This window comes from Garra rufa, chromosome 20 (genome assembly GCF_049309525.1).
Source record: "Garra rufa chromosome 20, GarRuf1.0, whole genome shotgun sequence".
NCBI lineage: Eukaryota > Metazoa > Chordata > Actinopteri > Cypriniformes > Cyprinidae > Garra > Garra rufa.
In genome coordinates, this window is record NC_133380.1 from 22,431,984 (window position 1) to 22,453,896 (window position 21,913).

At 37.2% G+C, this 21,913-nt stretch overlaps 1 protein-coding gene across 1 annotated transcript in view; it reads left to right on the plus strand.

Annotated features, from left to right (window-relative positions):
- The first annotated feature begins 13,258 nt into the window (after positions 1–13,258).
- Positions 13,259–21,913, plus strand: part of fgd5a (FYVE, RhoGEF and PH domain containing 5a) — a 51,424-nt gene continuing 42,769 nt past the window's right edge. Inside the window, 1 exon segment of the mRNA XM_073826098.1 lies at positions 13,259–15,865. Within this exon segment, the coding sequence (XP_073682199.1) occupies positions 13,326–15,865 (2,540 nt within the window). The 5' untranslated portion in view covers positions 13,259–13,325.

Genomic DNA, 21,913 nt, shown 5'->3' on the forward strand with positions numbered 1-21,913 from the left:
ACCCAGCATTTGGGTTAAAAAAAAAGTTTTAGAGTGCAGAAAAACTACCCAGCACCTGGGTAAAAATGTTCAAAATAACCTAATAAAATGACCAATTATGCTGAACCCAGCATCTGGGATGGGAAATAGCCCTGCATTTATTTAAAGTGCAGAAAAACTACCCAGCATCTGGATAAAAATATTAAAAATAACCCAATAAAATGGCCCAAGAACCTGAACCCAAGATTTGGGTTAGAAAAATTAACCCACCATTTTTTAGAATGCAGAAAAACTACCTAACACCTGGGTAAAATATTAAAAATAACCCAATTAAATGAACAAACAGGCTGAACCCAGCATTGAGTTAAAAAAAAATAACCCAGCATTTTTAGAGTGCAGAAAAACTACCCAGCATCTAGGTAAAAAAACTACCCAGCATCTGGATAAAAATATTAAAAATAACCCAATAAAATGGCCCAAGAAGCTGAACCCAAGATTTGGGTTAAAAAAATTAACCCACCATTTTTTAGAATGCAGAAAAACTGCCCAGCATCTGGGTAAAAATATTAAAAATAACCCAATTAAATGACCAAACAGACTGAACCCAGCATTGGGTTAAAAAAGAACGCAGCATTTTTAGAGTGCAGAAAAACTACCCAGCATCTGGGTAAAAATATTTAAAATAACTCATTAAAATGGCCCAACAAGCTGAACCCAGAATGTGGGATGAGAAATAGCCCAGCATTTTTTTTAAGTGCAGAAAAACTACCCAGCATCTGGGTAAAAATATTAAAAATAACCCAATTAAATGACCAAACAGGCTGAACCCAGCATTGGGTTAAACAAATAACCCAGCATTTTTAGAGTGCAGAAAAACTACCTAGCATCTGGGTAAAATATTAAAAATAACTCATTAAAATGGCCCAACAAGCTGAACCCAGCATTTGGGTTAAGAAATATCCCAGCATTTTTTTAAGTGCAGGAAAAAACAGGATTTTTTAGGTTGTAGAACACATTATTCTATTCCAGTGCGTTTCCGAATACGTATTTACTATTCAGGCACAGATTTCTGACATCAAAGTTGTAACTTTTGAAAATGTAAGGAAGTGATACTCCTATGATAATGGATGTGAAATACTTTAAGATGGTATAAAAGTATTGCAGAAACAGTAACAGATTGAAATAGTCTGTGCTGTGCAAATCCAGCATCACTACATTATTAATGGTTCTGAAAAAGACACATACATGAATTGAAATTCAGCAAAACAATTCTGCTGATGTGGTGCAAGTGTGTGCATAAAGGATGATCTGTCATTGTCTGTTCATCCTTGACTGTATGTTCAATCTGGAAAATAATCGGTGTATGTGTTTTAATGTGTATAAAACAGGCAAAGATGACCTCAGCAAAGGATGTCCCCATCTCATTGAATGGACTCCTAAGGGAATCCCAGCAGAGCACTGGTGAGGGTCACCTTACTTTACCTTTAGTATGTTAGATTTAATCAGGTTCCAATCATCTCATCTCAGAAATATCAGCAGTGTTTCAATATAGCTGTTTGATTATGGCAAAATTGAGTTTTGCCAAAAGCAACTGAATAGATTGTTGCATTGATTTAGTAAAAGGACATAAAAGGAGGCAGGTGTGAAACCATTTGCATTGTGGCACTAATTGCAACCCGTTATTGTAGAATTATTGATTATTGGCTTATCAATAAATCTGTTGTGTGTTTGGTAGTTTATCTTCAGTCTCTTTAAAAGTGGCTGATGGTAATGATCTAAATGTCCTACCTCATTCCAAAAATGCAGTGATGATAATACCTTTCTGTGCTGAATTTGTTAAGTGTCTGCTCTTGTCCTGCCCCAAAATAATTTGGATTCCAAAGGATTTATTTAGTCAAAAACAAAAAAGGGTTTAAAAAAAAAATAAATCAAGCCTATGACAATCACCCATCTGTGGCTTAAAGGGATAGTTTACCCAAAAATGAAAATTTGATGTTTATCTGCTTACCCCCAGGGCATCCAAGATGTAGGTGACTTTGTTTCTTCAGTAGAACACAAACAAAGATTTTAACTCAAACTGTTGCAGTCTGTCAGTCATATATTGGCAGTCAATGGGCTCCTCGGCTTTGAGAGTAAAAAAAAAACATACACAGACAAAACCAAATTAAACCCTGCGGCTCGTGGCAATACATTGAGGTCTTAAGACACCAAACAATCGGTCTGTGCAAGAAACTGAACAGTATTTATGTCATTTTTTACCTTTGATCCACCGTAATGTCCAGCTGTCCTGAGCGTGTGTCAAACGTGCGGGGGAGACGAGGAGCCAGGAGAACACACGAGGAAACGGGAATTAAACAAAACACTAATTTATTAAACCATGAAACAAAACAAAAGGCAGGGATACACAAACACGACGAAACTTCAAAACAAACCACGAGGAGCAGACAAACACCATGAGACTTCATCGACGGACACTGGGGTGTGAACTGACACAGACTTAAATACACTACAAACAGGGCGTGGTTACAAACTAGATAACAGGACCATGAGGGGGAAATACAAATATGGGCATGACTAAGCCAATACAGACAAAACCAGAAGGGGGAGACAAGGACTAAACCATGTGAATAGGAAACATGGGGGGGGGGGGGACACTAGGAAAAACAAGACAAAACAGGCTATAATCCTGACAGCGTGCTCACAACAGCAAGCGCAAAAGTGAAAAATAAGTAAGCTTAACTACTGAATATGCACTTCAAATATTACTATACTTCCAATCTTAAAAGTTTAGTTCCAGAAGATTCAAGATAAATATATCAAAACGTAATTTTTGATTAGTCATTGCTAAGAACTTCATTTGGACAACTGGACAAGGCAATTTTCTCAATATTTCGTTTTGCTAGATAAGACCCTTCTTCCTCAGCTGGGATCATTTAGAGCCCTTTGAAGCTGCATTTAAACTGCGTTTTGGAAGTTCACACCTAGGGGCACCATATGTATCCATTATATGGAGTGAATATTGGCAGCACTGAACGTAAACAGCGCCACTGAACTGAACCAAACTCTCAGATTTTGCTAATTATTGCTGCTGAAAATGGTCAATTATTGTCATGTTTTGGGCTGTACTAATCGGTCAGACCAGGAAAAACATTTGGAGTGTGAGAGAAATCCTGAAATGTTTTCCTCAAAAAACATAATTTCTTTACGACTTAAGAAAGAAAGACATGAACATCTTCGATGACAAGGGGCGAATACAATATCTGTAAATTTTTGCTCTGGAAGTAAATACATTTTCATTAAATTGCAATTAAGGATGTCCAAAAAAATTCATTCAGTTTAATTTTAAGTATAGTGCAGTGTTCTTCTAAAGTAAATAATTACAGTGTTTAAAAAAGAAATGTCCCTCTGTAGAGTATCTGCATTGAACTTTACAGGTTTGCATATATCAATCAGTTCACACTGATAATTGTTGATAAACATAACTTGCCAGTTAGCATGACTATGGACCCCAATTTATCCTTGTTTAAGATGTTTAAATGTATGGGAGCGGCAGACAGCCAAGGCCAAAAAAGGTTAGAAAACACAGATATTTTTAAACTTAGTATCTGCATCCGTTCAGTCTCATTTGGCTGAAAGATGTGAAAACAGTCACAGGAAAAAGTAAATCCAGACTTGGGGACTTTTTCACAGTGGTATTGTTCCCCTTAGGACCTGCAGAACGAAAGATCAGCAACTTGGTCAGCTTGGAAATTACTCTTGTGTGCAGACCTCAGATCTGTTTTGTGTTTGTTTCAGTAAGAGCTGAGCTGGGGAAGCCAGCTCTTGGATCAGAAGAAATATTATTGTGGCCTAATGAGAGTCTTTGTCATGCTGCACTGTGTGGAGCTGTAAGGCGCATGTGTTTGTGTTTGCATTAGAATACTAAGCAAAACAGAATGCGAGAATGAATGTGACGGAAAAGGGCAGCCAGGCACTCTGCACCATTTTTCAAAAGAAATCAAGCTCTCCGGGGTCCATAAATCTATTGTGCTAAAGGCTATAGGCTAGTGTTTGACTGGCCCATTGTGCTGCGCTTTTAAAGGCCAAGCCACAAGACTTTTTATGAGGCTTCTTGAGACTTTTATTCATGACCGGTAAATCGATGTTATTACAGTGTGGCTCTGAGGATTGTGTCTTTCTGAGAAGGGTATGGAGGCAAAACAAGAGGCTTGTTATCAAGACCTGCCCTCCTGCTTAGCATATCACACCTGTTTAAAATCTCACTAATCACTCTGTCTCTCCCTAAGCAGTTAGTTAAATTAATTTCCCTCTTCTCAGCATCTGAAAATAGCAATAACCTCCTTGACAATAAGACTCGAAATGAGTAGCACTCACAGCACAGTTACTTTATTGCATCTCCTGCAGTCTTGCAAACTAATAATCAAAGTAATGCAACCATTTAGAGTGCTGAATTTTAAGCTAGTGGGTTGATGATAAATAATAAAGAAAATGACTTTAAAAAAACAAAACACTTTTCTTCCATTTCATCTTCTGAGAAATAATAATGTTTTTACGACACATTATCAATTGCCATGTTGTCGGCACTGAACGTAAACAGCGCCACTGAACTGAACCAAACAGATTTTGCTGATTATTGCTGCTGAAAATGGTCAATTATCATCATGTTTTGGGCTAATCGGTCAGACCAGGAAAAACATTTAGAGTACTATAGACCACCAAAAGTTATAACAAATCAATTAGAAGAGTGCAAAAAACCATTTGTGTTTGGTCAAACTGAACCAACATTTCCAGGGCAAGAATTATGACAACATTTGTGTTTGTGTGAAATATTAGACTAACATCTTAATACCGCTTGTACGTATCTTTACCACCTATTAACTTTAGTTTGTCAAAATATTATGCTTACTAAGTCCTTCTCTATATGATTTAGCAGCTTCCACACATTTTTTGCGTGGTTTAGACAGCATAAATTAGTAGAATAACGTATTCAGTAGTACATTAACCATGCAATCCATGCTGTTTTTTTTATATCCGAGTATCTCCAATATGGCTGTGCATCCAGGTAACCGACCAAATCGTGACAAACCCTTTATAAGGACCAAATTACAGAAATAAAAGGTCATGGCTTTTCGAGAATTAAAAGGGATAGTTCATCCAAAAATGAAAATTCATTAATTACTCACCCTTATGTCGTTCCAAACCTGTAGAACCTTTAAATTAACATATTTTTATACAATCTGGGAGCTTTCTGACACTGCATAGACAGCAATGCAACTGACATGTTCACGGACCAGAAAGGTAGTAAGGAGATCGATAAAATCCATGTGGCATCAGTGGTTTAACCGTAATGTTTTGAAGCTACGAGAAGTACTCTCGTGAATGTGTGTCGGAGACTGACAAGACAGAGAAGAAATTGTTGAATAAAGTTGTTATTTTTGTTTTCGTCGTGCAGAAAAAGTATTCTCGTAGCTTCATAAAATTGTGGTTGAACCACAGATGTCACATGGACTATTTTACAGATGTCCTTACTACTTTTCTGGGCCTTGAACGTGTTGCGTTGCTGTCTATGCAGGGTCAAAAAAGTGCTCGGATTTCATCAAAAATACCTTGTTGTTCGAAACAACAAAAGGGTGAGTAACTAATGACAAAATCTTCATTTTTGCATAAACTATCCCTTTAATCCCTTAATGTGGCTTTTTTCTTCATTATATCTGTACAGTAGTATCCCCCTGACACATTTTGACTTTATGCTCCAGAAAAAAAAAATCAATGAATAGATCCCGACATAAAGACATTGACCCTATTAATGCATATTAACACAAGGTTAAAAACTGCTGCATAACAGACTGCTACAGACCGCTCTATAATCTTTAACTACACATATGCATTCTTCTTTAACCCTGCAGGGCCAGCAGTGTGGTATTGATTTGGCTTGAGAGGTCCTGGACTCCGCAGGGAGTGCAGTCTGTGTTTGCTATTTTTGATGAAGTGCTGACTCCTGGCTTCACCTGTTTTTCTCTGGAAGTGTGGCATTGGTCGAGGGACTGGGGGAAGGTGAGAGTGTTGTTTCTGTAGCTGTGCTTTTGAGTTGTCTATAAGTGCTGATGGCATTTTTTCTTTTATGTTCTCTTCTAGGGAAATATGACTGTCTGACACCTGGAGATCCCAGACTGGAGTGCTTTTTAGATTTAGTGCTAAAGAAGTGATTACTAAAAGGTTTTTATTAGATTTTTTAATTAATATTGCTTAATATACAGTAAATTGGTGAAAAGTGACAACAATCTGTGCTCTGTGCTGCGTCTCTGGACTGAAGCAGGCTGTGTGCACGCTGCAGCAGTTTGTGTGAACAGCGCAAAACCAGACTTCTTTTGCCCCAATGGAAGAATATTCACACTGTCTGAATCACCTTACAGAAAACACAAATTCTTTTTTGCGATCTCGGTCCGCTTGTTTAGTGCGCACCAGGGTTCGGATGGCAGCGTTCACACTTACTCAAATAAACCGCACTAACAGAGCAATCGCACCAGAGTTCGTTTTAATCAAATCAAACATGACAAGTGTGAACACCCCCTAAATGTTACATTGAGTTTAATGCAGATCATTGAGATTTCTATCAGTGTAAACATCTATCAATACAGTTTCTTATTGTTTTTAAAAATCGGTGATATTTTGCAGCTTTTACTGTTCGAATGTACCTTTTTTAGTTCAATAATAATCTGTTTTTTTTTCCCAGCTTGTCAGAATTTAGAAATGTTCAGTGTGTTCTTTTAAAAGCAGGTGTTATGTAAAGGGTGGTGAGAGACTCATACGAGCTCTGGGAAAAAGTCATTGACCCTCTTTCCCAATCAGTTTCCTGTTTGGGTCAGTTCTGTGAATACATATGTGTGTTTATGAGTTAAAAAAATGGCTTCTGACATGTTTTTCCTCTTATTCCAGACATGTGCCATAATGCAGCCGTCCAGGTGGAGGGGCACCGATCTCTGCGGATCCGCTCGGTCAGAAATATTTGTTCACAGAATCTAGAAAACATGTTTTCATCCTGTGCATATAGACCACATCTGCAGGGTTATTTATCTCGCCGCTATTCTTTCAGTCACCCCTTCAATTACAATGCCTACAAACACTCTCCGCTTTGCACCCGTCCCCAAAGACGAAAACACATTTGTCTGATAAAACGCAAAAAAGGTCAAATTTAGTGCCATAGTATACTTTCCAGTAAGGGACACAATTAGCAGAGCAAAATGCCAGCCGTGTGCTATCTTTGGCTGTGGTTTGCCATTAAAAGAACAAAAGAAGAGGCACGGTGCTAGGAACGGACCACTAGCACATTCACACTATGTAAATGTATTTATGTTGAAATATTTTTCTGAAATCTGAGGTTATTTATGAAAACTTTTGAGAACGTGTTTTTTAGGAAAGGAGATTTCTGTTAAATGTTGTCAATTTAAGCTGTCGGACAGTTTACAGGAACAACAATGTTTCCTGTGAGAGCTCATGTGACGCTGTAGCTGTTGTAAATATTGGACTTGAGAGGGGTCAAGGCCACAAAAACAATTATTTTATGGTGTTTACTCTTGTCTAGCTCATAATGCAAGCTGTTTACAGCTTGTCTATTTCAGAAGCCAACATGGTATAAATTGTTAATTAATAGTAATTGCAGGCAGTTGTGAAACATTCTGAACATATGGCTTATTCCCTTGTGCTACACTCCTGCATCTCTGCACCGCTATCCTGTCACTCATGGTTTTCATCTGACCTTCAGTTTGCAGACATATGTGGGAAAGAGAGATGGATATGAAGATATGAGTCCTGTGGAGTTACATACATCCCATGGAGTTTGCCTCCTAATGTTTGAGGGTTTGGCTTGTGATATAAGCTGTCAACATGAAGCCCCAGGTGGCTGACAGTTTTCTCTCTTGAGTTTCAGGACTGTTGTCTGCCCTTGAACATCGCATCAGCGGCTCAGCTGGGGGTTATCTTGTCTTACAATTCAGTGTTCATTAGGCTTCAACAAAGGATCTGTCAGATAATATCTGATTTGGTGGATATCTGTCTTGGTGTATGGGAGAGGCTATGTAGAATTAGCGAGAATTATATTTACACTATATGTTTAGATTCTACAGAATGTAATGTTATTTGATTTGATTTCATTGTTTCCATTGATTTTGAGTCAAAAGTGTTAGGCCAATTTCATGAATTTTGAATGCAGCTTCAACACAAAAGTGCACACAAAATTGTATTTTGATCTATTCAGCTCAAGTACTCAAACTAAAAATATACTTGATTGCATTTTGCCAATGCTGAGTAATCGTCAAAATACCGGAAATGGTGCATTCCACGGAGAATCCACGAAAGGCATTATTAGATTGTTTTTCAAGGCTGCATGATATATTAAACCCATTTAAAAATCATAATAAAGCATGATGCGATTGTGAATTCACAAACGCTATGATTCAATTAAATAAATATATGCGTGTATGTTATGTACATGCATCTAAGAGCGGCTGCGTTCACAATAAATGCTGCTCCACACAAACTGTTACCATTTACATACGTGTAGTGTATCAAAATCTGCATATTTTTGTGAGTTTGGATTTATTAAAACATTCATCTGGGAACACAACATGTGCCATTTCATCAGATTTGTAAGTAAATCATTTATAAACCTACACAAACACAGGAGAATAGATCAGGATCTTTCTAAATATGCTAACTGTTCATCACAATTTCAAAATAAAAGCTCAAACCCTCACTCTGTGTTTACATGTTTTGATGTCCACATACACATGACAGTGGCTGTAGCATTTCTGTCGTATATAAATATAAAAAATTAAGTGGACATTTGAAATGTTGTTTAGCCAATATTAAACAAGGATTAGATCACGCTCTAAAGGTAAAGTGTAAAAACAATCATCAGGCCATTGTCGTGCTCTGGAGGCATTTGTTATAATGCGCAATGTAGGTTAGCGCTATTGTTTTTAATAAATTAGGCACTTTAAGAGTTTTGTTCAATAAAATTTTATGATTCCTTGCTTTTGATACTTTATTTGAACTAATTATTATTGCCTCAATTCTAATATATATATGTATTTTAGGTTATTTTAAAGGCTATTGTTCGCTCTATTCAGTCTATTTTTATTACTAAAAAAAAAAAATTATAATAATCCAATTACTTGATTAATCGTTAGAATATTCGACAGATTACTCAATTACCAAAATGATCGTTAGTGACAGCCCTAATTTTGATCATTAAATTGCATGATTATTGTAGATTAAAAGTGTTAGTGCAAAAAGATGACAGAAATTATTGATTTTTACAGAAAAATTGTTTTAAATAACAAATGCATGATGTTATTGGCTGTCAATGTCAGTTGCAGTTTTGCTTGGGTGTATTAAAAAAATTATAATAATACTAAGTAAGGATTTTATCCCAGCAGCCTTGCATGCGCCAATTAAAAAGTCCAGCACCAATTCAATTCAATTTTTTTTCTTTGTTCATGTATTATCTCACACAGGGCACCAACTGACTCAGTACTATCACTGGCGGGCACTCAAAAAGTTGGTGCTTCCCCTGGGCGTCCCCTGTTTGGATTATTTATAAGAATTGTTTTCAACTAAAAATACTCATTGAATTCGTGGTCTCCTATCAGCCGGAGTTCCATTAGGAAAAATACAGTCTAAATCTTGAACGCAGTAATTCCCCAGTAGAGTTTAACAGCGTGAACCTTTGTTCATTTGTTGCTAAGGAAGCGTCGCCTGTTGTGCAGGAAAGAGGGATAGCAGTTTCCTGTTATGAAGAGAGGCTTTTAAAGAGCTGCTTTCCTCCAATCAGGCAACAGATGAGCAGAAAGGAAGCCTGGCAAAAAGCATTGAGAGAAACTGTTTTAGAACATGTTTTTAGGAACATTGTTTAACCAAATCACCAGAAACGGTCTTAGTCTTTGATAGGCTACAAACAAAATTTCTGCATTTTTATTTTTTTTAGGATTATTTTTTATAGGCTACTAATAAGCAGGGCAATTAACATAGTGTTAAAAATTCTAACATAGCTATTGATTTAACTCAGCATTTCTAGGTTATAAATCTAAATCGAATGACAATGTGGTGATACAAACCCACTTTGGGGGTTTTTTCTACCGTGAGAGCAAGAAATTCTGTGAAAGATCCACTAATAGGGACATTGAAACATACCATATCTTGACAGCAATGGAGCAGCTGTTCGTGAAAGTGCCGTACGCCACTGATGGTTATTGGCTTTAGATGTTTTTCTCTGTGGTTTCGGTCATCGATCCTTGTATTCCCGTGAGGGAGACTCGCTGTACCTCCTCAGGAAGCGCGCGGAAAACACCTTCAGTCTCCGGTCCGGAGCGCGCGCGCATCTCTCTCATTCCTTCAGGCGGGAAGCGCGCTGTTCTGAGGAGACCTGCTGCAACGGTCGCTAATAAAACTGATATTTTTTGGAAGCCAGCCGTCGAGTAAGTGATGAAGTGTTTACTGTTTACTTCTCAGGCTTTATGACAAATGTCATTGGAGTAAGTTCACGGCACCTCTGGATATATACTGTTGCTTCGGCGGAATATCAAGGAATAATGTGGAAATACATCAGATGCCTTGGTGGATGACATCCGACAATGAACGCAGGTATAAAACCAAGTAGTTCTGAGTAAACTACTGTTAAAGTAATGTTAAATTATGCGACTTTTTAGAATATGTGAACTTATAAGTATAATAGTCAACAGCCAGTTCTGCCATCAGTATTGCAGAGTATTTTTCTATTCTTAATGCATAGGCTGCATTATAGTGGAAAAAAGTTTATGACATAGGAAGTAACTGTTTTTATCTTTTATAATGACAGTTTTGACGGTGTATTACCAGTGTCCTGCACTGTCCTTTTTTATCCAGCACTAGTTCTTGTAGCAAATATACATTTCATTTTAGTTCTCTACAGAACGACTATAGTGATGCTATATTTTGTTATTTTTCCTTGTCATTTTTTAACTGAATAACACACACATACATACACATGTATATAATTCATATATTTGACCCTAGACCACAAAACCAGTCATAAGGGTAATTTTTTCGAAATTGAGATTAATACATTGTCTGAAAGCTGAGTAAATAATCTTTCCATTGATGTATGGTTTGTTAGGATATGACAATATTTGGCCGAGATACAACTATTTGAAAATCTAGAATCTGAGGGTGCAAATAAATCAAAATATTGAGAAAATCGGCTTTAAAATTGTCCAAATTAAGTATTTATAAATATATACTGTATACAGAGCTGGGTAAATTACTTACAAATTGTAATCCATTACTGATTCCAAATTACATAACAATTGTAACCAGTAACGTAATCGATTACATTTTACATTTTGTGTAATGTAATCAGACTACTTTTTGATTACTTTTAGATTACTTTTGATAATATTGGACTTTGGATAATATTGTATCATATTGATATAAAATAAGTAAGAAAATATATTACATTCATTGCGTTATTAACAACATGAAGTGCATTAAACATTATGTTTCCCAATATTGTTTTTGTGAAGAACCAGCAGGGTGTTTGTGAGTTTAATGAAAAATTTTATTTTAAAATAAATAATCAAAGTACTAAAAAAAAACTAAATTTTGTTGTAGAGACATATTTTATGTAAGACCGTTAAACAATGTCAGAGAATCGTAAATATGCAAATGTGATACTTAATTGTTAAAATATTTATTTTAAAATAACAGGTACTTCAAGTAAATATATTAGGTGGAAGAGGTTCAGATGACAAAAAAGTTTGTGAATTTGTGCATTTTAATGTGTTTGAAAGACAAAAGCCTTCAAAAGACATAGAAATACATTGTTAAATGACCTGCAGAGTCATAATTCAAATAAAAACGAACGTGTTTATCAGTAGCTGATGCCATGTTAAAACATTTTTGTAAACCAGTGGTCAAACGCTGTGTTGCCACCTGAATAATGACTGGTCTTTGTGTGAATGTCAACAAACTCGAAGACTTTAATGTATATTTTAGAAAGGAAAATTTAAAAGATAAAAAAGAGGAATTGGGGAGAATCAATAAATTATAAATAATTTATTGCTATTGTGAAAATATGTAATTATGTAATTAAAAAAAAGTAACTGCAGTCTGATTACGAGTATTTTAAAATGTAATTTACTGAAATTACAAGTACTTTGTTTCTGAAATCTGATTCCAGATTACATGTAATCAGCTACTGTACTATCTAGCTGTATATACATGTATATGCATGTATAGAGAGAAAGAGAAAAAGAGATGCTCTTCATTTATGTGACTTGTTAGTTCAGTTTGTCCTGTTCACTTTCAGCTAGTAGGACTAAATTAGCAAAACACTTTACAGCCCAAATCTGAGATCATGATGGCTTTGCTCAGTGAAGAGTTTGTTTCTCTCTTTATTCCTCCCATTGTGTTTAACCATTTGTTTTAAGTGAATTCTTGTTGCATAATTCATATCCTGTTATTTTGCCAAGGGGACCTTAGTTGGGATGTTGATGTTTCTCTTTTTATTGTTCTTTAACGCACTGAAACGACCTTTTCAGCAAAAAAAAAAAAAAAAAAAATCCAGTCTGGGGGGTTGTGAGGGGTGGGATTTATCACTGGAGAGTGAATCATGGGAAGACTGACGAGAAGGAAGTGTATTTGTGTTGTGCAAAACTGTGCTCTTGTAGAAAAAACGGGGAGGTGGGAGGTTCACGGAGGAGACAGGGTGCACTGTTAATGTCCTTCCCCTTTGCACTTCCTGTCCACAGTCCTTCCAGGAGAGTCTGCTGGAATAGTTAATTAGTCGTGTCAGGAAACAACATCTTAGCAGGGTGAGCACCAAGTGCATGGTGAGTTTAATAGGACGTGCGTCAAGGCAGGTAGCAAATAACAGGAAAAGACAAGGGGTGTATGAGTTTTGTTAAGAGAAAGGGTGTGTTTCACCAAAAATGACCTTCGGGTTAACCCTTTCTGAGAAGATGCACTTTGAAATCTGATGGGATCTTAATAGTTGTTATTTTTTCCATTGTTCATAATTTATTTTTTACGTTTTTATGTGTGAAGGTGTGAATGGAGTGAGCATATAATCACGTCATTATGTTTTAAGTTCAGAGGTTGCAGTTCATCAATCAAATAATCAATGTAGATCAATCAATATGCTGCTCTAAAGGAGAAGCAGAGCTCACAATGGCATGTTGTCAGTCAGTTTGTAGTTCAATTCATCAAAATGTCATTTTCTTTTCTCTTTCTCTTTGCAGATTTTTAGAAGCAATTCCAAACATATCAACCAAAGACAAAGCCATTTGACTATAACTGTGTGCTCCACCCTGATGTCAAGGCCTTGTCCCTCCACCCGAGGTCCTAAACCTCCCGTGGCACCAAAACCAAGGCTAGCCTCTGAGGTGAGCCAAAGCATTGTGGGCAATGGGGACATAACATCCTCTGATAGACTGGAGCTGAACCAGGATAACGATTCAGATGTCACACAGGATGAAGCAGATGCATCCAGAGAAAACTGTACGGATGATGACGTGGAAAACGACTTATCTGACAAAGAGTTAACTGTAAATTATGACACTAACCATGACGCAAGTTGCTATAATGAAATAGAGGACGAATTACAAATGGCAGTGGATGAAACAGTGGAAGAGGATGAAGGTAAGGTTCATCAAGCCATTAAAGTACCAGATGAGGACCACAGCAAAAACACTGATGATACCAAGCCAGCTGAGAATGGAGAAGATACTTATAATGTACTTGAGGACACCTGTGAGACACTAAATGAAGATCAGCCTGCAGGTGAATCTCAAAGTCTGTATGAGGAGATTGAGGAACCACCATCAGACAATGGTCATTATGAAGAAGACTCGAAAGCAGGTGTAAAAAGTGTTCAGGAGGCACAAGAAGATGAGCCTGGACTTTCTACAACCTGCAGTCAACCCTCACTATGTGAGGAATACCCTTATGATGTCATTGGCACACTGGATGACAACAGTACTTGGCAGGCTGAACGTGCCACCAAAGACACATCTGGACGTTTTAGGTTTGCAGAGGAGACAGAAGATCCATTTGAGCCCTACTCTGTCATAGAGGTTGTGCCGAGTGAGTTGACATGTACCTCTGATCCAGAAGCAAGATGCACTGATGACGAGTCCAGCAATGAGAAACCAATGGACTCTGAGATTGCAACAGAGGAAGCATCAAACCAAGAACCTTACTACGTATCATCGGACGATGTGGCAGATTTAGAGGAGGAACAGGCAAAATTAGAAAATGACCTCTCTCAACCTGCTTCTGAGGGTCAGGAGATGGCAGAAAATGAAGAGGTTGATGACTATGCTGATATCAAAGACACTGATGGAGATGATCAGCAGATCGAATGTGTGTCGTCTGAAGATTACGTCGAGATAGGTGATGAAGATGAGCCGGTAAACATGGAGAGAAAAACCAAGGGTAAAAGTATAAGAGAACGATCAGCCAGAAGAGGACAAGTCCTCTTGAGTCAGAGGAACAGCTGCCAGCCACGTCTCAGACTTTGCAACATTACCGTTCCTGCTGACTTGGATGTAGGCAGAACTCCAGAACTTACAAACCGTGTGGTTTTTGCCCACACCACAGAAGCATTTGAAGAGGACATTGAAGAGCTGGACTGCCACATTGTGCCTTTCTTTGAGGACTCGGACACAGAAAGCGACGAGCACATTTACGAGGAGGCTGGCTTCGACTCAGAGGGTGAGAATTTTATCTCTCTGGACAGGAAGAGCATTGTGACGAGATCTCGCTCACTTTCTGGGAAAGTACCTGGATATGTTCCTGAGACTGTGCCTGAGGAGACGGGCACTGATTACCAGTCTCACGACTACTACACTGTGGCCTTGGACCAGAATGGAGTTCCACACCCCAAGCTTTCAGACGAAACAGAGACGAACCGAATTATTCCCTCGTTGAAGCCAAGGCGCTTCCTTCTTTCTCCTCGGTCACTTTCTGTCGAGGGCAGAGATTTGCCATTCTCGGCCCACTTTGAGGGTGAGAAATCTCCTAGAGAGCAATGCAGATTGCAAAAAAAAGATGACACTCTTTCTTTGCCCTGTGTGATTACGTCCTCTGGAAGCTTTTCTCAAAGAAGCCACCAGTCCTCCAGTGGGGTGTCAACACCTACGTCTCTAGTTGATATCCCGCCACCCTTCGAATTGGCTTATATAACTAAAAGGCCTGTAACTAAAAGCTCTCCATCCCTTCTAATCCAGCATGAATCTCCCGACAACCTAAAAAAGAAAAAGACTTCTTTTAAACGTTTCTTGGCTTTAAAATTTAAGAAAAAATCAGAAAGCAAAACCCGTGGAGATGGCAGTGTCCGCTCCTCCAGGTCATCATCTGAGTCTAGCCACCATGGGCCAATTCGGGTGCTGGAGCTTGATCGAAGGAGTACAAGCGGCTCACCGCAGCTTCAGTCTCGTGTGGGAAAACCACAACGTAACTCTGAAATACCTAACACCTTTCTTCTTTACAAAGAAAGGCAAAGAAGGCAAGGTGCACCCAAGTGTTACAGCAACAGGGGTATAGCCAGAGTGGAGTCTTTTGAGGACCGCTCTCGGCCCCCCTTTATGCCTCTACCCCTCACTAAACCTCGCTCCATCTCCTTTCCAAGTGCAGATACTTCTGATTATGAGAACATTCCTGCAATGAGCTCGGACTATGAGAATATCCAGATTCCACATGGACGGCCCACTCGGGCAGTCACTATTACAGAGTTCTTCGATGACCACAATCGGACAACATCACCTTCCAATGAAAACGATGGCTATGTGGACATGAATAGCTTTGCGGGAATAGAAAACAAACCCAGCACTCAAGAGCAAGACCCTGAAAGGTATAGTCAGGTTTTCATACAACTATGAACATTTTCCACATTGGTAATTGTAAAAAGGGATCTGAAACTATATTAGGAAGACTTATTTCTGTTTTAATCATCGCTCTGTAGCAAAAGATTGTCCAGAGAGTTATATTTTGAATGCTGGGACCCCTTCCTCTGAACACAATGGCAATACCATCACACAAGTCTGGAGGAAGTGCTGGCCAAAACAATGTTAACAGGAAATTAGGCAAGTGTTTGGTCACTCTGATAGCTCAGCTTGCACCTCTCTCTGTCTCAGAACACTTTCTGTAATCTTCCTGGCTAAGTAAACAAGACTGAAAGGTATAATTCACCCAAAAATGAAAATTCAGTCATTAATTATTCGACCCCATGTCGTTCGAAACCTGTGAGACCTTCCTTTATCTTCGGAACACAAATTAAGATATTTTTGATGAAATCCGAAAGCTGTCTGACTCTCCATAGACAGCTATATAACTGAACTGTTCAGAGGCCAAGAAACGTTGTTGTAGCACTTTTGATAATGATGCAGGAGAGAAGAATTGTTGAAAAAGTCACTACTTTTGTTTTCTTTGCGCATAATAAGTTTTACGGTTGAACCACTGATGTCACTTGGACTATTTTAACAATGTCCTTAAATCTTTCTGGGCCTGGGAACATTTCAGTTACATTGCTGTCTACGGAGGGTCAGAAAGCTCTTGGATTTCATCAAAAGTATCTTCATTTGTGTTCAGAAGATGAACAAAGGTCTTACGGGTATGGAACAACATTAGGGTAAGTAATTAATGACAGAATTTTCATTTTTGGGTGAACTGTCACTTTAAAGTATTACAGATATTCTAGACTATGTCATGATAGATGTACATACAAAGTGAAAATTCTATGCAAAAGTTAATAGTAAACAACTTTTAGACATAATGGCCCAGTTGTGTTTCCAATTAAAAATAGTTGCAAATGAAGCAAAAGCTAGATCAACTGGCCGGGAAGCCACTAGCTGTTGTCTAAAGTAGAGTATAATGATGCAAGCTGACTTGCCAAACACTTACGCTGTAGGTGCTGTGTTGCGCATGTGGTAGTGGAGCAGCCTGTGGTGTTGAGTTTCATGGGTCGGAAAGATGGACTATGCTTGCAGGGTAGCTTATCTGATTTTCTCATTTGCGGGATTTGATGGTACATTTGTTGGAGTGCCCTATCTGTGTGAAAAAGAATACAATGCAATTGTTCAATGATACAAATAGTGTGGGAAGAAAGTGGATTAAACGTTAGGGCTATTTTTCACCTTTATTGCAATGCTCTCACAGCCTGATGCAGCTGAGTGGAGGGGAATAGATGAGAAAACCAGGGAGAGATTTCTGTCCTCTGGGTGAGCATTGTGGTAGCATGTAGTGTTATTAAACCAAATTCCCCAAGTGTGTTTCTTCTATTGGGCTTCTGGGAGATTTGGGGATTTGCAGAGGTTTAAAGACAGATGACTTTCTGACCTTCTTTTGACTGTATGACCCTCTCTGCTCTCACTTTACCACCCTAGAGTCATCATTAGAAACCTCTGCTCGATTACCTCCAGTGTAGTCAAAGACCCTGACTTTTTCAAGTGGCCTCTGGGTGACTTTTCAATCAGATCTTCAGAGAAACACAAGGGAAATTTCCAGAATTGCTTATATTGTTGTTAGTCTTTTCATCAGTTATCACTTATTCTGCAGTTTTAGGTTATCACTTATTTGCAGTTTTCATAATTTTCATGGCTGTCACTACTGATTATTTTGGTAATCAGGTGATCGGTTGATTGTTCTGACGATTAATCGAGTCATTGGATAATTATAATTAATTAGTTTGAGGTAATAAAAATAGACCTAAGCAAACAATAGCATTTAAAACGGCTTAAAATACATACAGTGCCTTGCAAAAGTATTCATACCCCTTAATTTCTTTGACGTTTTGTTATGTTGCTGCATTATGTTAAACTGCTTTAGATGACTTTTTTCCACATCAATCTACAATCCATACACCATAATGTCAAATAATGTAAACTGTGAAAATAAGTACATTGCAATAATAAATAAGTACAATTAGGTACTTTTTTTTGCAAATTCCAAGTGTGTTTTCATGTGTCTTCACTGAGGAGAGGATTAAGTCTTGCCACACCACCATAAAGACCAGACTGGTGGAGTGCTACAATAATGTTTGTCCTTCTGTAGGCTTGTAGGTATCTCCATATATAAAATGGAGCTTAACTAGAGTGACCATCAGGTTCTTGGTCACTACTCTAACCAAGGCCCTTCTCCATCAAACTTCTTCCATTAATGGTAACTGAGACTACATGATTCTGTGAACCTTCAATGCAGCAAATTTTCCCAGATCTGTGCCTTGATGCAATCCTGTCTCTGAGCTCTACAGGCAGTTTTTTTAACCTCAGAGCTTGGTTTTTGCTCTGATATGCATTTTCAGTTGTTAGACCTTTGATTAAGATGTGTGTGCCTTTCCAAATCTTGAGTAGAGTTTACCTCTACTCAAAGTGTATTTAAATCTACAAGCAATATGAATGCTCCTGAGTTAAATTTCAACTGTCCCAAAAAAGGGTATAAATACTTATGCAATGCAATCATTTAAGTTTTTAATTTTTTAAAAATTTGCAAAGATGTTAAAGACCTGTTTTTTTCTTTGCCATTATGGTGTATGTAGTGTAGACTGTTGTTGAGTGAAAGCAGTTTAACATAAGGGGTATAAATACTTTCCCAAGGCACTGTATATAATAGCAATGAAGCAATAATAATTAGTTAATAAAGTCTCAAAAGCATATAGTCATATGGTTTTATTAAACAAAGCTTAAAATACATACTGTATTATAAATAATAGAGCTAATGTACATTATGCGTTATAACAAATGACTGCAGAAGGGCGCAAACGGCCTGATTGTTTTTTACACTTTACCGTGCGATCTAATCTTTGTTTAATATTGACTAAACAACATTTAATTCAAATGTCCACGTAGTCTTTAATATTTGGCCATTTCTTTCTACAAAAATGCTACAGCCACTGTAATTGCTTGAATATGTGGACATCAAAATGTATATGTTTTGAGCTTTTATTTTGAAATCACGATGATATTGACATATTCTCCTGTGTTTGCATAGATTTATAAATGATTTACTTAAAGGGGCTATATGTAACTTTTTCCCCCAAATTTTTCCAGTTCCGTTTTTTGGCCACAGGTGTCAGTTGCGAGTTTAAATTTCAGAAAGTTACATATAGCCCCTTTAAATCTAATGAAATATACACTTTCTTAAAATAAAGCTTATCTGACAGTAGGGCTGCAAAAGATTAGTCGAGATTAATCGATTCAAAATAAAAGTTTATATTTACATACTATGTGTGTGTACTGTGTATATATATTTTGAAAAATATTTAAATGTATTATATATATGTGTATGTAAACACTTGTATATAACTTATATTATATATAAATATAAACATATTTTCTTTAATATATACACGTATGTGAGTGTGTTTATTTATATATACATAATAAATATACACAGTACTCAGATATAGTATGTAAATATAAACTCTTATTTTAAATCGATTAATCGCGACTAATCATTTTGAAGCCCTATCTGACAGTACAGATTTTGTCTTTAATGCTAAATAAAATCCATTACTAGAAGGTATAATAGCTTTATAGCTTGATATAGAAATATCACAATAAGAATAGGCTCATAGGATTCTTTCCCATAGAAAATTACCATGAATTTGTGGTTAAATTGGTGTGAATAGCCATAACATGCTTTACCCAACTATCCCAGTAAATTGTTATTGACTTATTTAAAAGTGCTGGGGATATTTTTGAGTATCCTCCATTATTCAGAAGATGATATGGGAGCCAGGGACTCTTTTTCTGGTGACATTATTGACTCATTGTGTTGTTGTGCAATCTAACAGCATTGCATGTTTGCAAATGGGCCTATGTGTCTGCACCATTAGCCGCTCTGTGTCCCAAGAGAATCCTCTGTCACTGCTGATGTTCTGTCTGTTTTTGTTTGTCGTATTTTGAATGCTTGCAGAGGAAAAATTGACATTGCCACTTTGGTGGATGGAGACACAATGACAGGACTGTGATTGATTGCAGATGCATAAAGAAAGAATATTTTTTCATGAATAAGCCAATCAGAGGAACGCTTTGTACTCATTGCTGATCCCAAAGGACAGTGGGTAGTGTGAGAGAATGATTGAGGAAAGATGTGAAAGTCCTTCAGCATAATAGCTGTTTATGGATTTAAATAGTGAATGTAGTGTTTTATATTGACTACTAAACCCCCTATTTTTATTTTAAGAAATTGCAAACATAACATTAAATATAGTAAAAAGTACTTAATTAATTTAAAACATATTTCCAGAGAATTTAGAGAAAGAAACACATCTGAATGCCTTCTGCATTTCGATGCTCACAGAGTTGGGTGTGGGTCTGGCCTGGTCCAGTCCAGTCCAGTCCGGTCCGAGTTGGGCCTGGTGCCCAGGGCTCTCAGGTCATTGCCAGGTTATCCCAAGAGAGGACGCACCCAGCCAATGAGCCTCCATGCCGCTGTTTACAGGAAATGCAGGACAAGGGCGAGGGGACAGGGTCAGTGGGATGGGGTGGAGACAGGCAATACCGATCTCCCAGACTCCCCTGCGACCCAAACAACAAGGCGAGGTGTGGCAGTCAGGAAAGCAAGGCTACCACAAAGATGTTGTTGTTGTCATCGTTCCCAGCTTTCTCCATGTCTTTTCTAATATTACAGTACAGGCAGAGGCCAGTGTTTGACTTGAATAATATTTGCAATGTAAATATGTACACATATTTGTCAGAAAGCAGATGAGCTGAACTCAATGTAACGATTTTAAAAGCTATATTTAACATTAAAGTAGTGCTGTCAATCGATAAAAAAATTACCTAACATTAAAGTTTTTTAATATACGTTTATATTGCAATAATTTCACATTCAATCTTCAAATTAATGTTGAAACAACATACATTATTAATGTTTGTTTAATGGCATCTTTTTTATGACTGACGGCGAGTATCACTGATGTCTCTAGGAAATTGTTCTGTTTTTTCTCTAATATTTAACTATTGTTTATAGCCATTTAACATTACATAGCTATCAATTTTAACATTAGACTATTAGAAAAAATAACCACTTCTAATTTAAATGAACTTAAAAAAACTTCACATAAACCCATTATTTACCTGTGCCTTTCAGCAAGTAGGAAATATGTGACCCTGGACCACAAAACCAGTCATAAGGTTAAATTTTACAAAACTGAGATGTATACATCATATGAAAGCTCAATAAATAAGCTTTCTATTGATGTATGGTTTGTTAGGATAGGACAATATTTGGCTGAGATACATCTATTTGAAAATCTGGAATCTGAGGGTGCAAAAAATCTAAATACTGAGAAAATCACCTTTAAAGTTCTCTAAATTCAGTTCTTAACAATGCATATTACTAATCAAAAATTACATTTTGATATATTTATAGTAGGAATTTTACAAAAAATCTTAATGGAACATGATCTTTACTTAATTTCCTAATGATTTTTGGCATAAAAGAAAAATCAATAATTTTGACCCAAACAATGTATTTTTGGCTATTGCTACAAATATACCCCAGCGACTTAAGACTGGTTTTGTGGTCCAGGGTCACATATAAGATATAAGGTTATCAAAGACTAAATTTTAAATTAAATATAGATGAATCCTGAAACGAGTAGCTCACTTCCAGAATAAAAATGTACGGATAATTTACACACCCCCTTGTCATCCAAGATGTTCATCTCTTTCTTTCTTCAGTCGATAAGAAATTATGTTTTTTGAGGAGAACAGTTCATGATTTCTGTCCATATAGTGCACTTCAGCGGTGTCCGTGAGTTTGAACTTCCGAAATGCAGTTTAAATGCAGCTTCAAAGGGCTCTAAACGATCCCAGTCGAGCAAGAAGTGTCTTTGGCCATTTTCTAAACAAACTGACAATTAATATACTTTTTAACCTCAAATGCTCATCTTGTC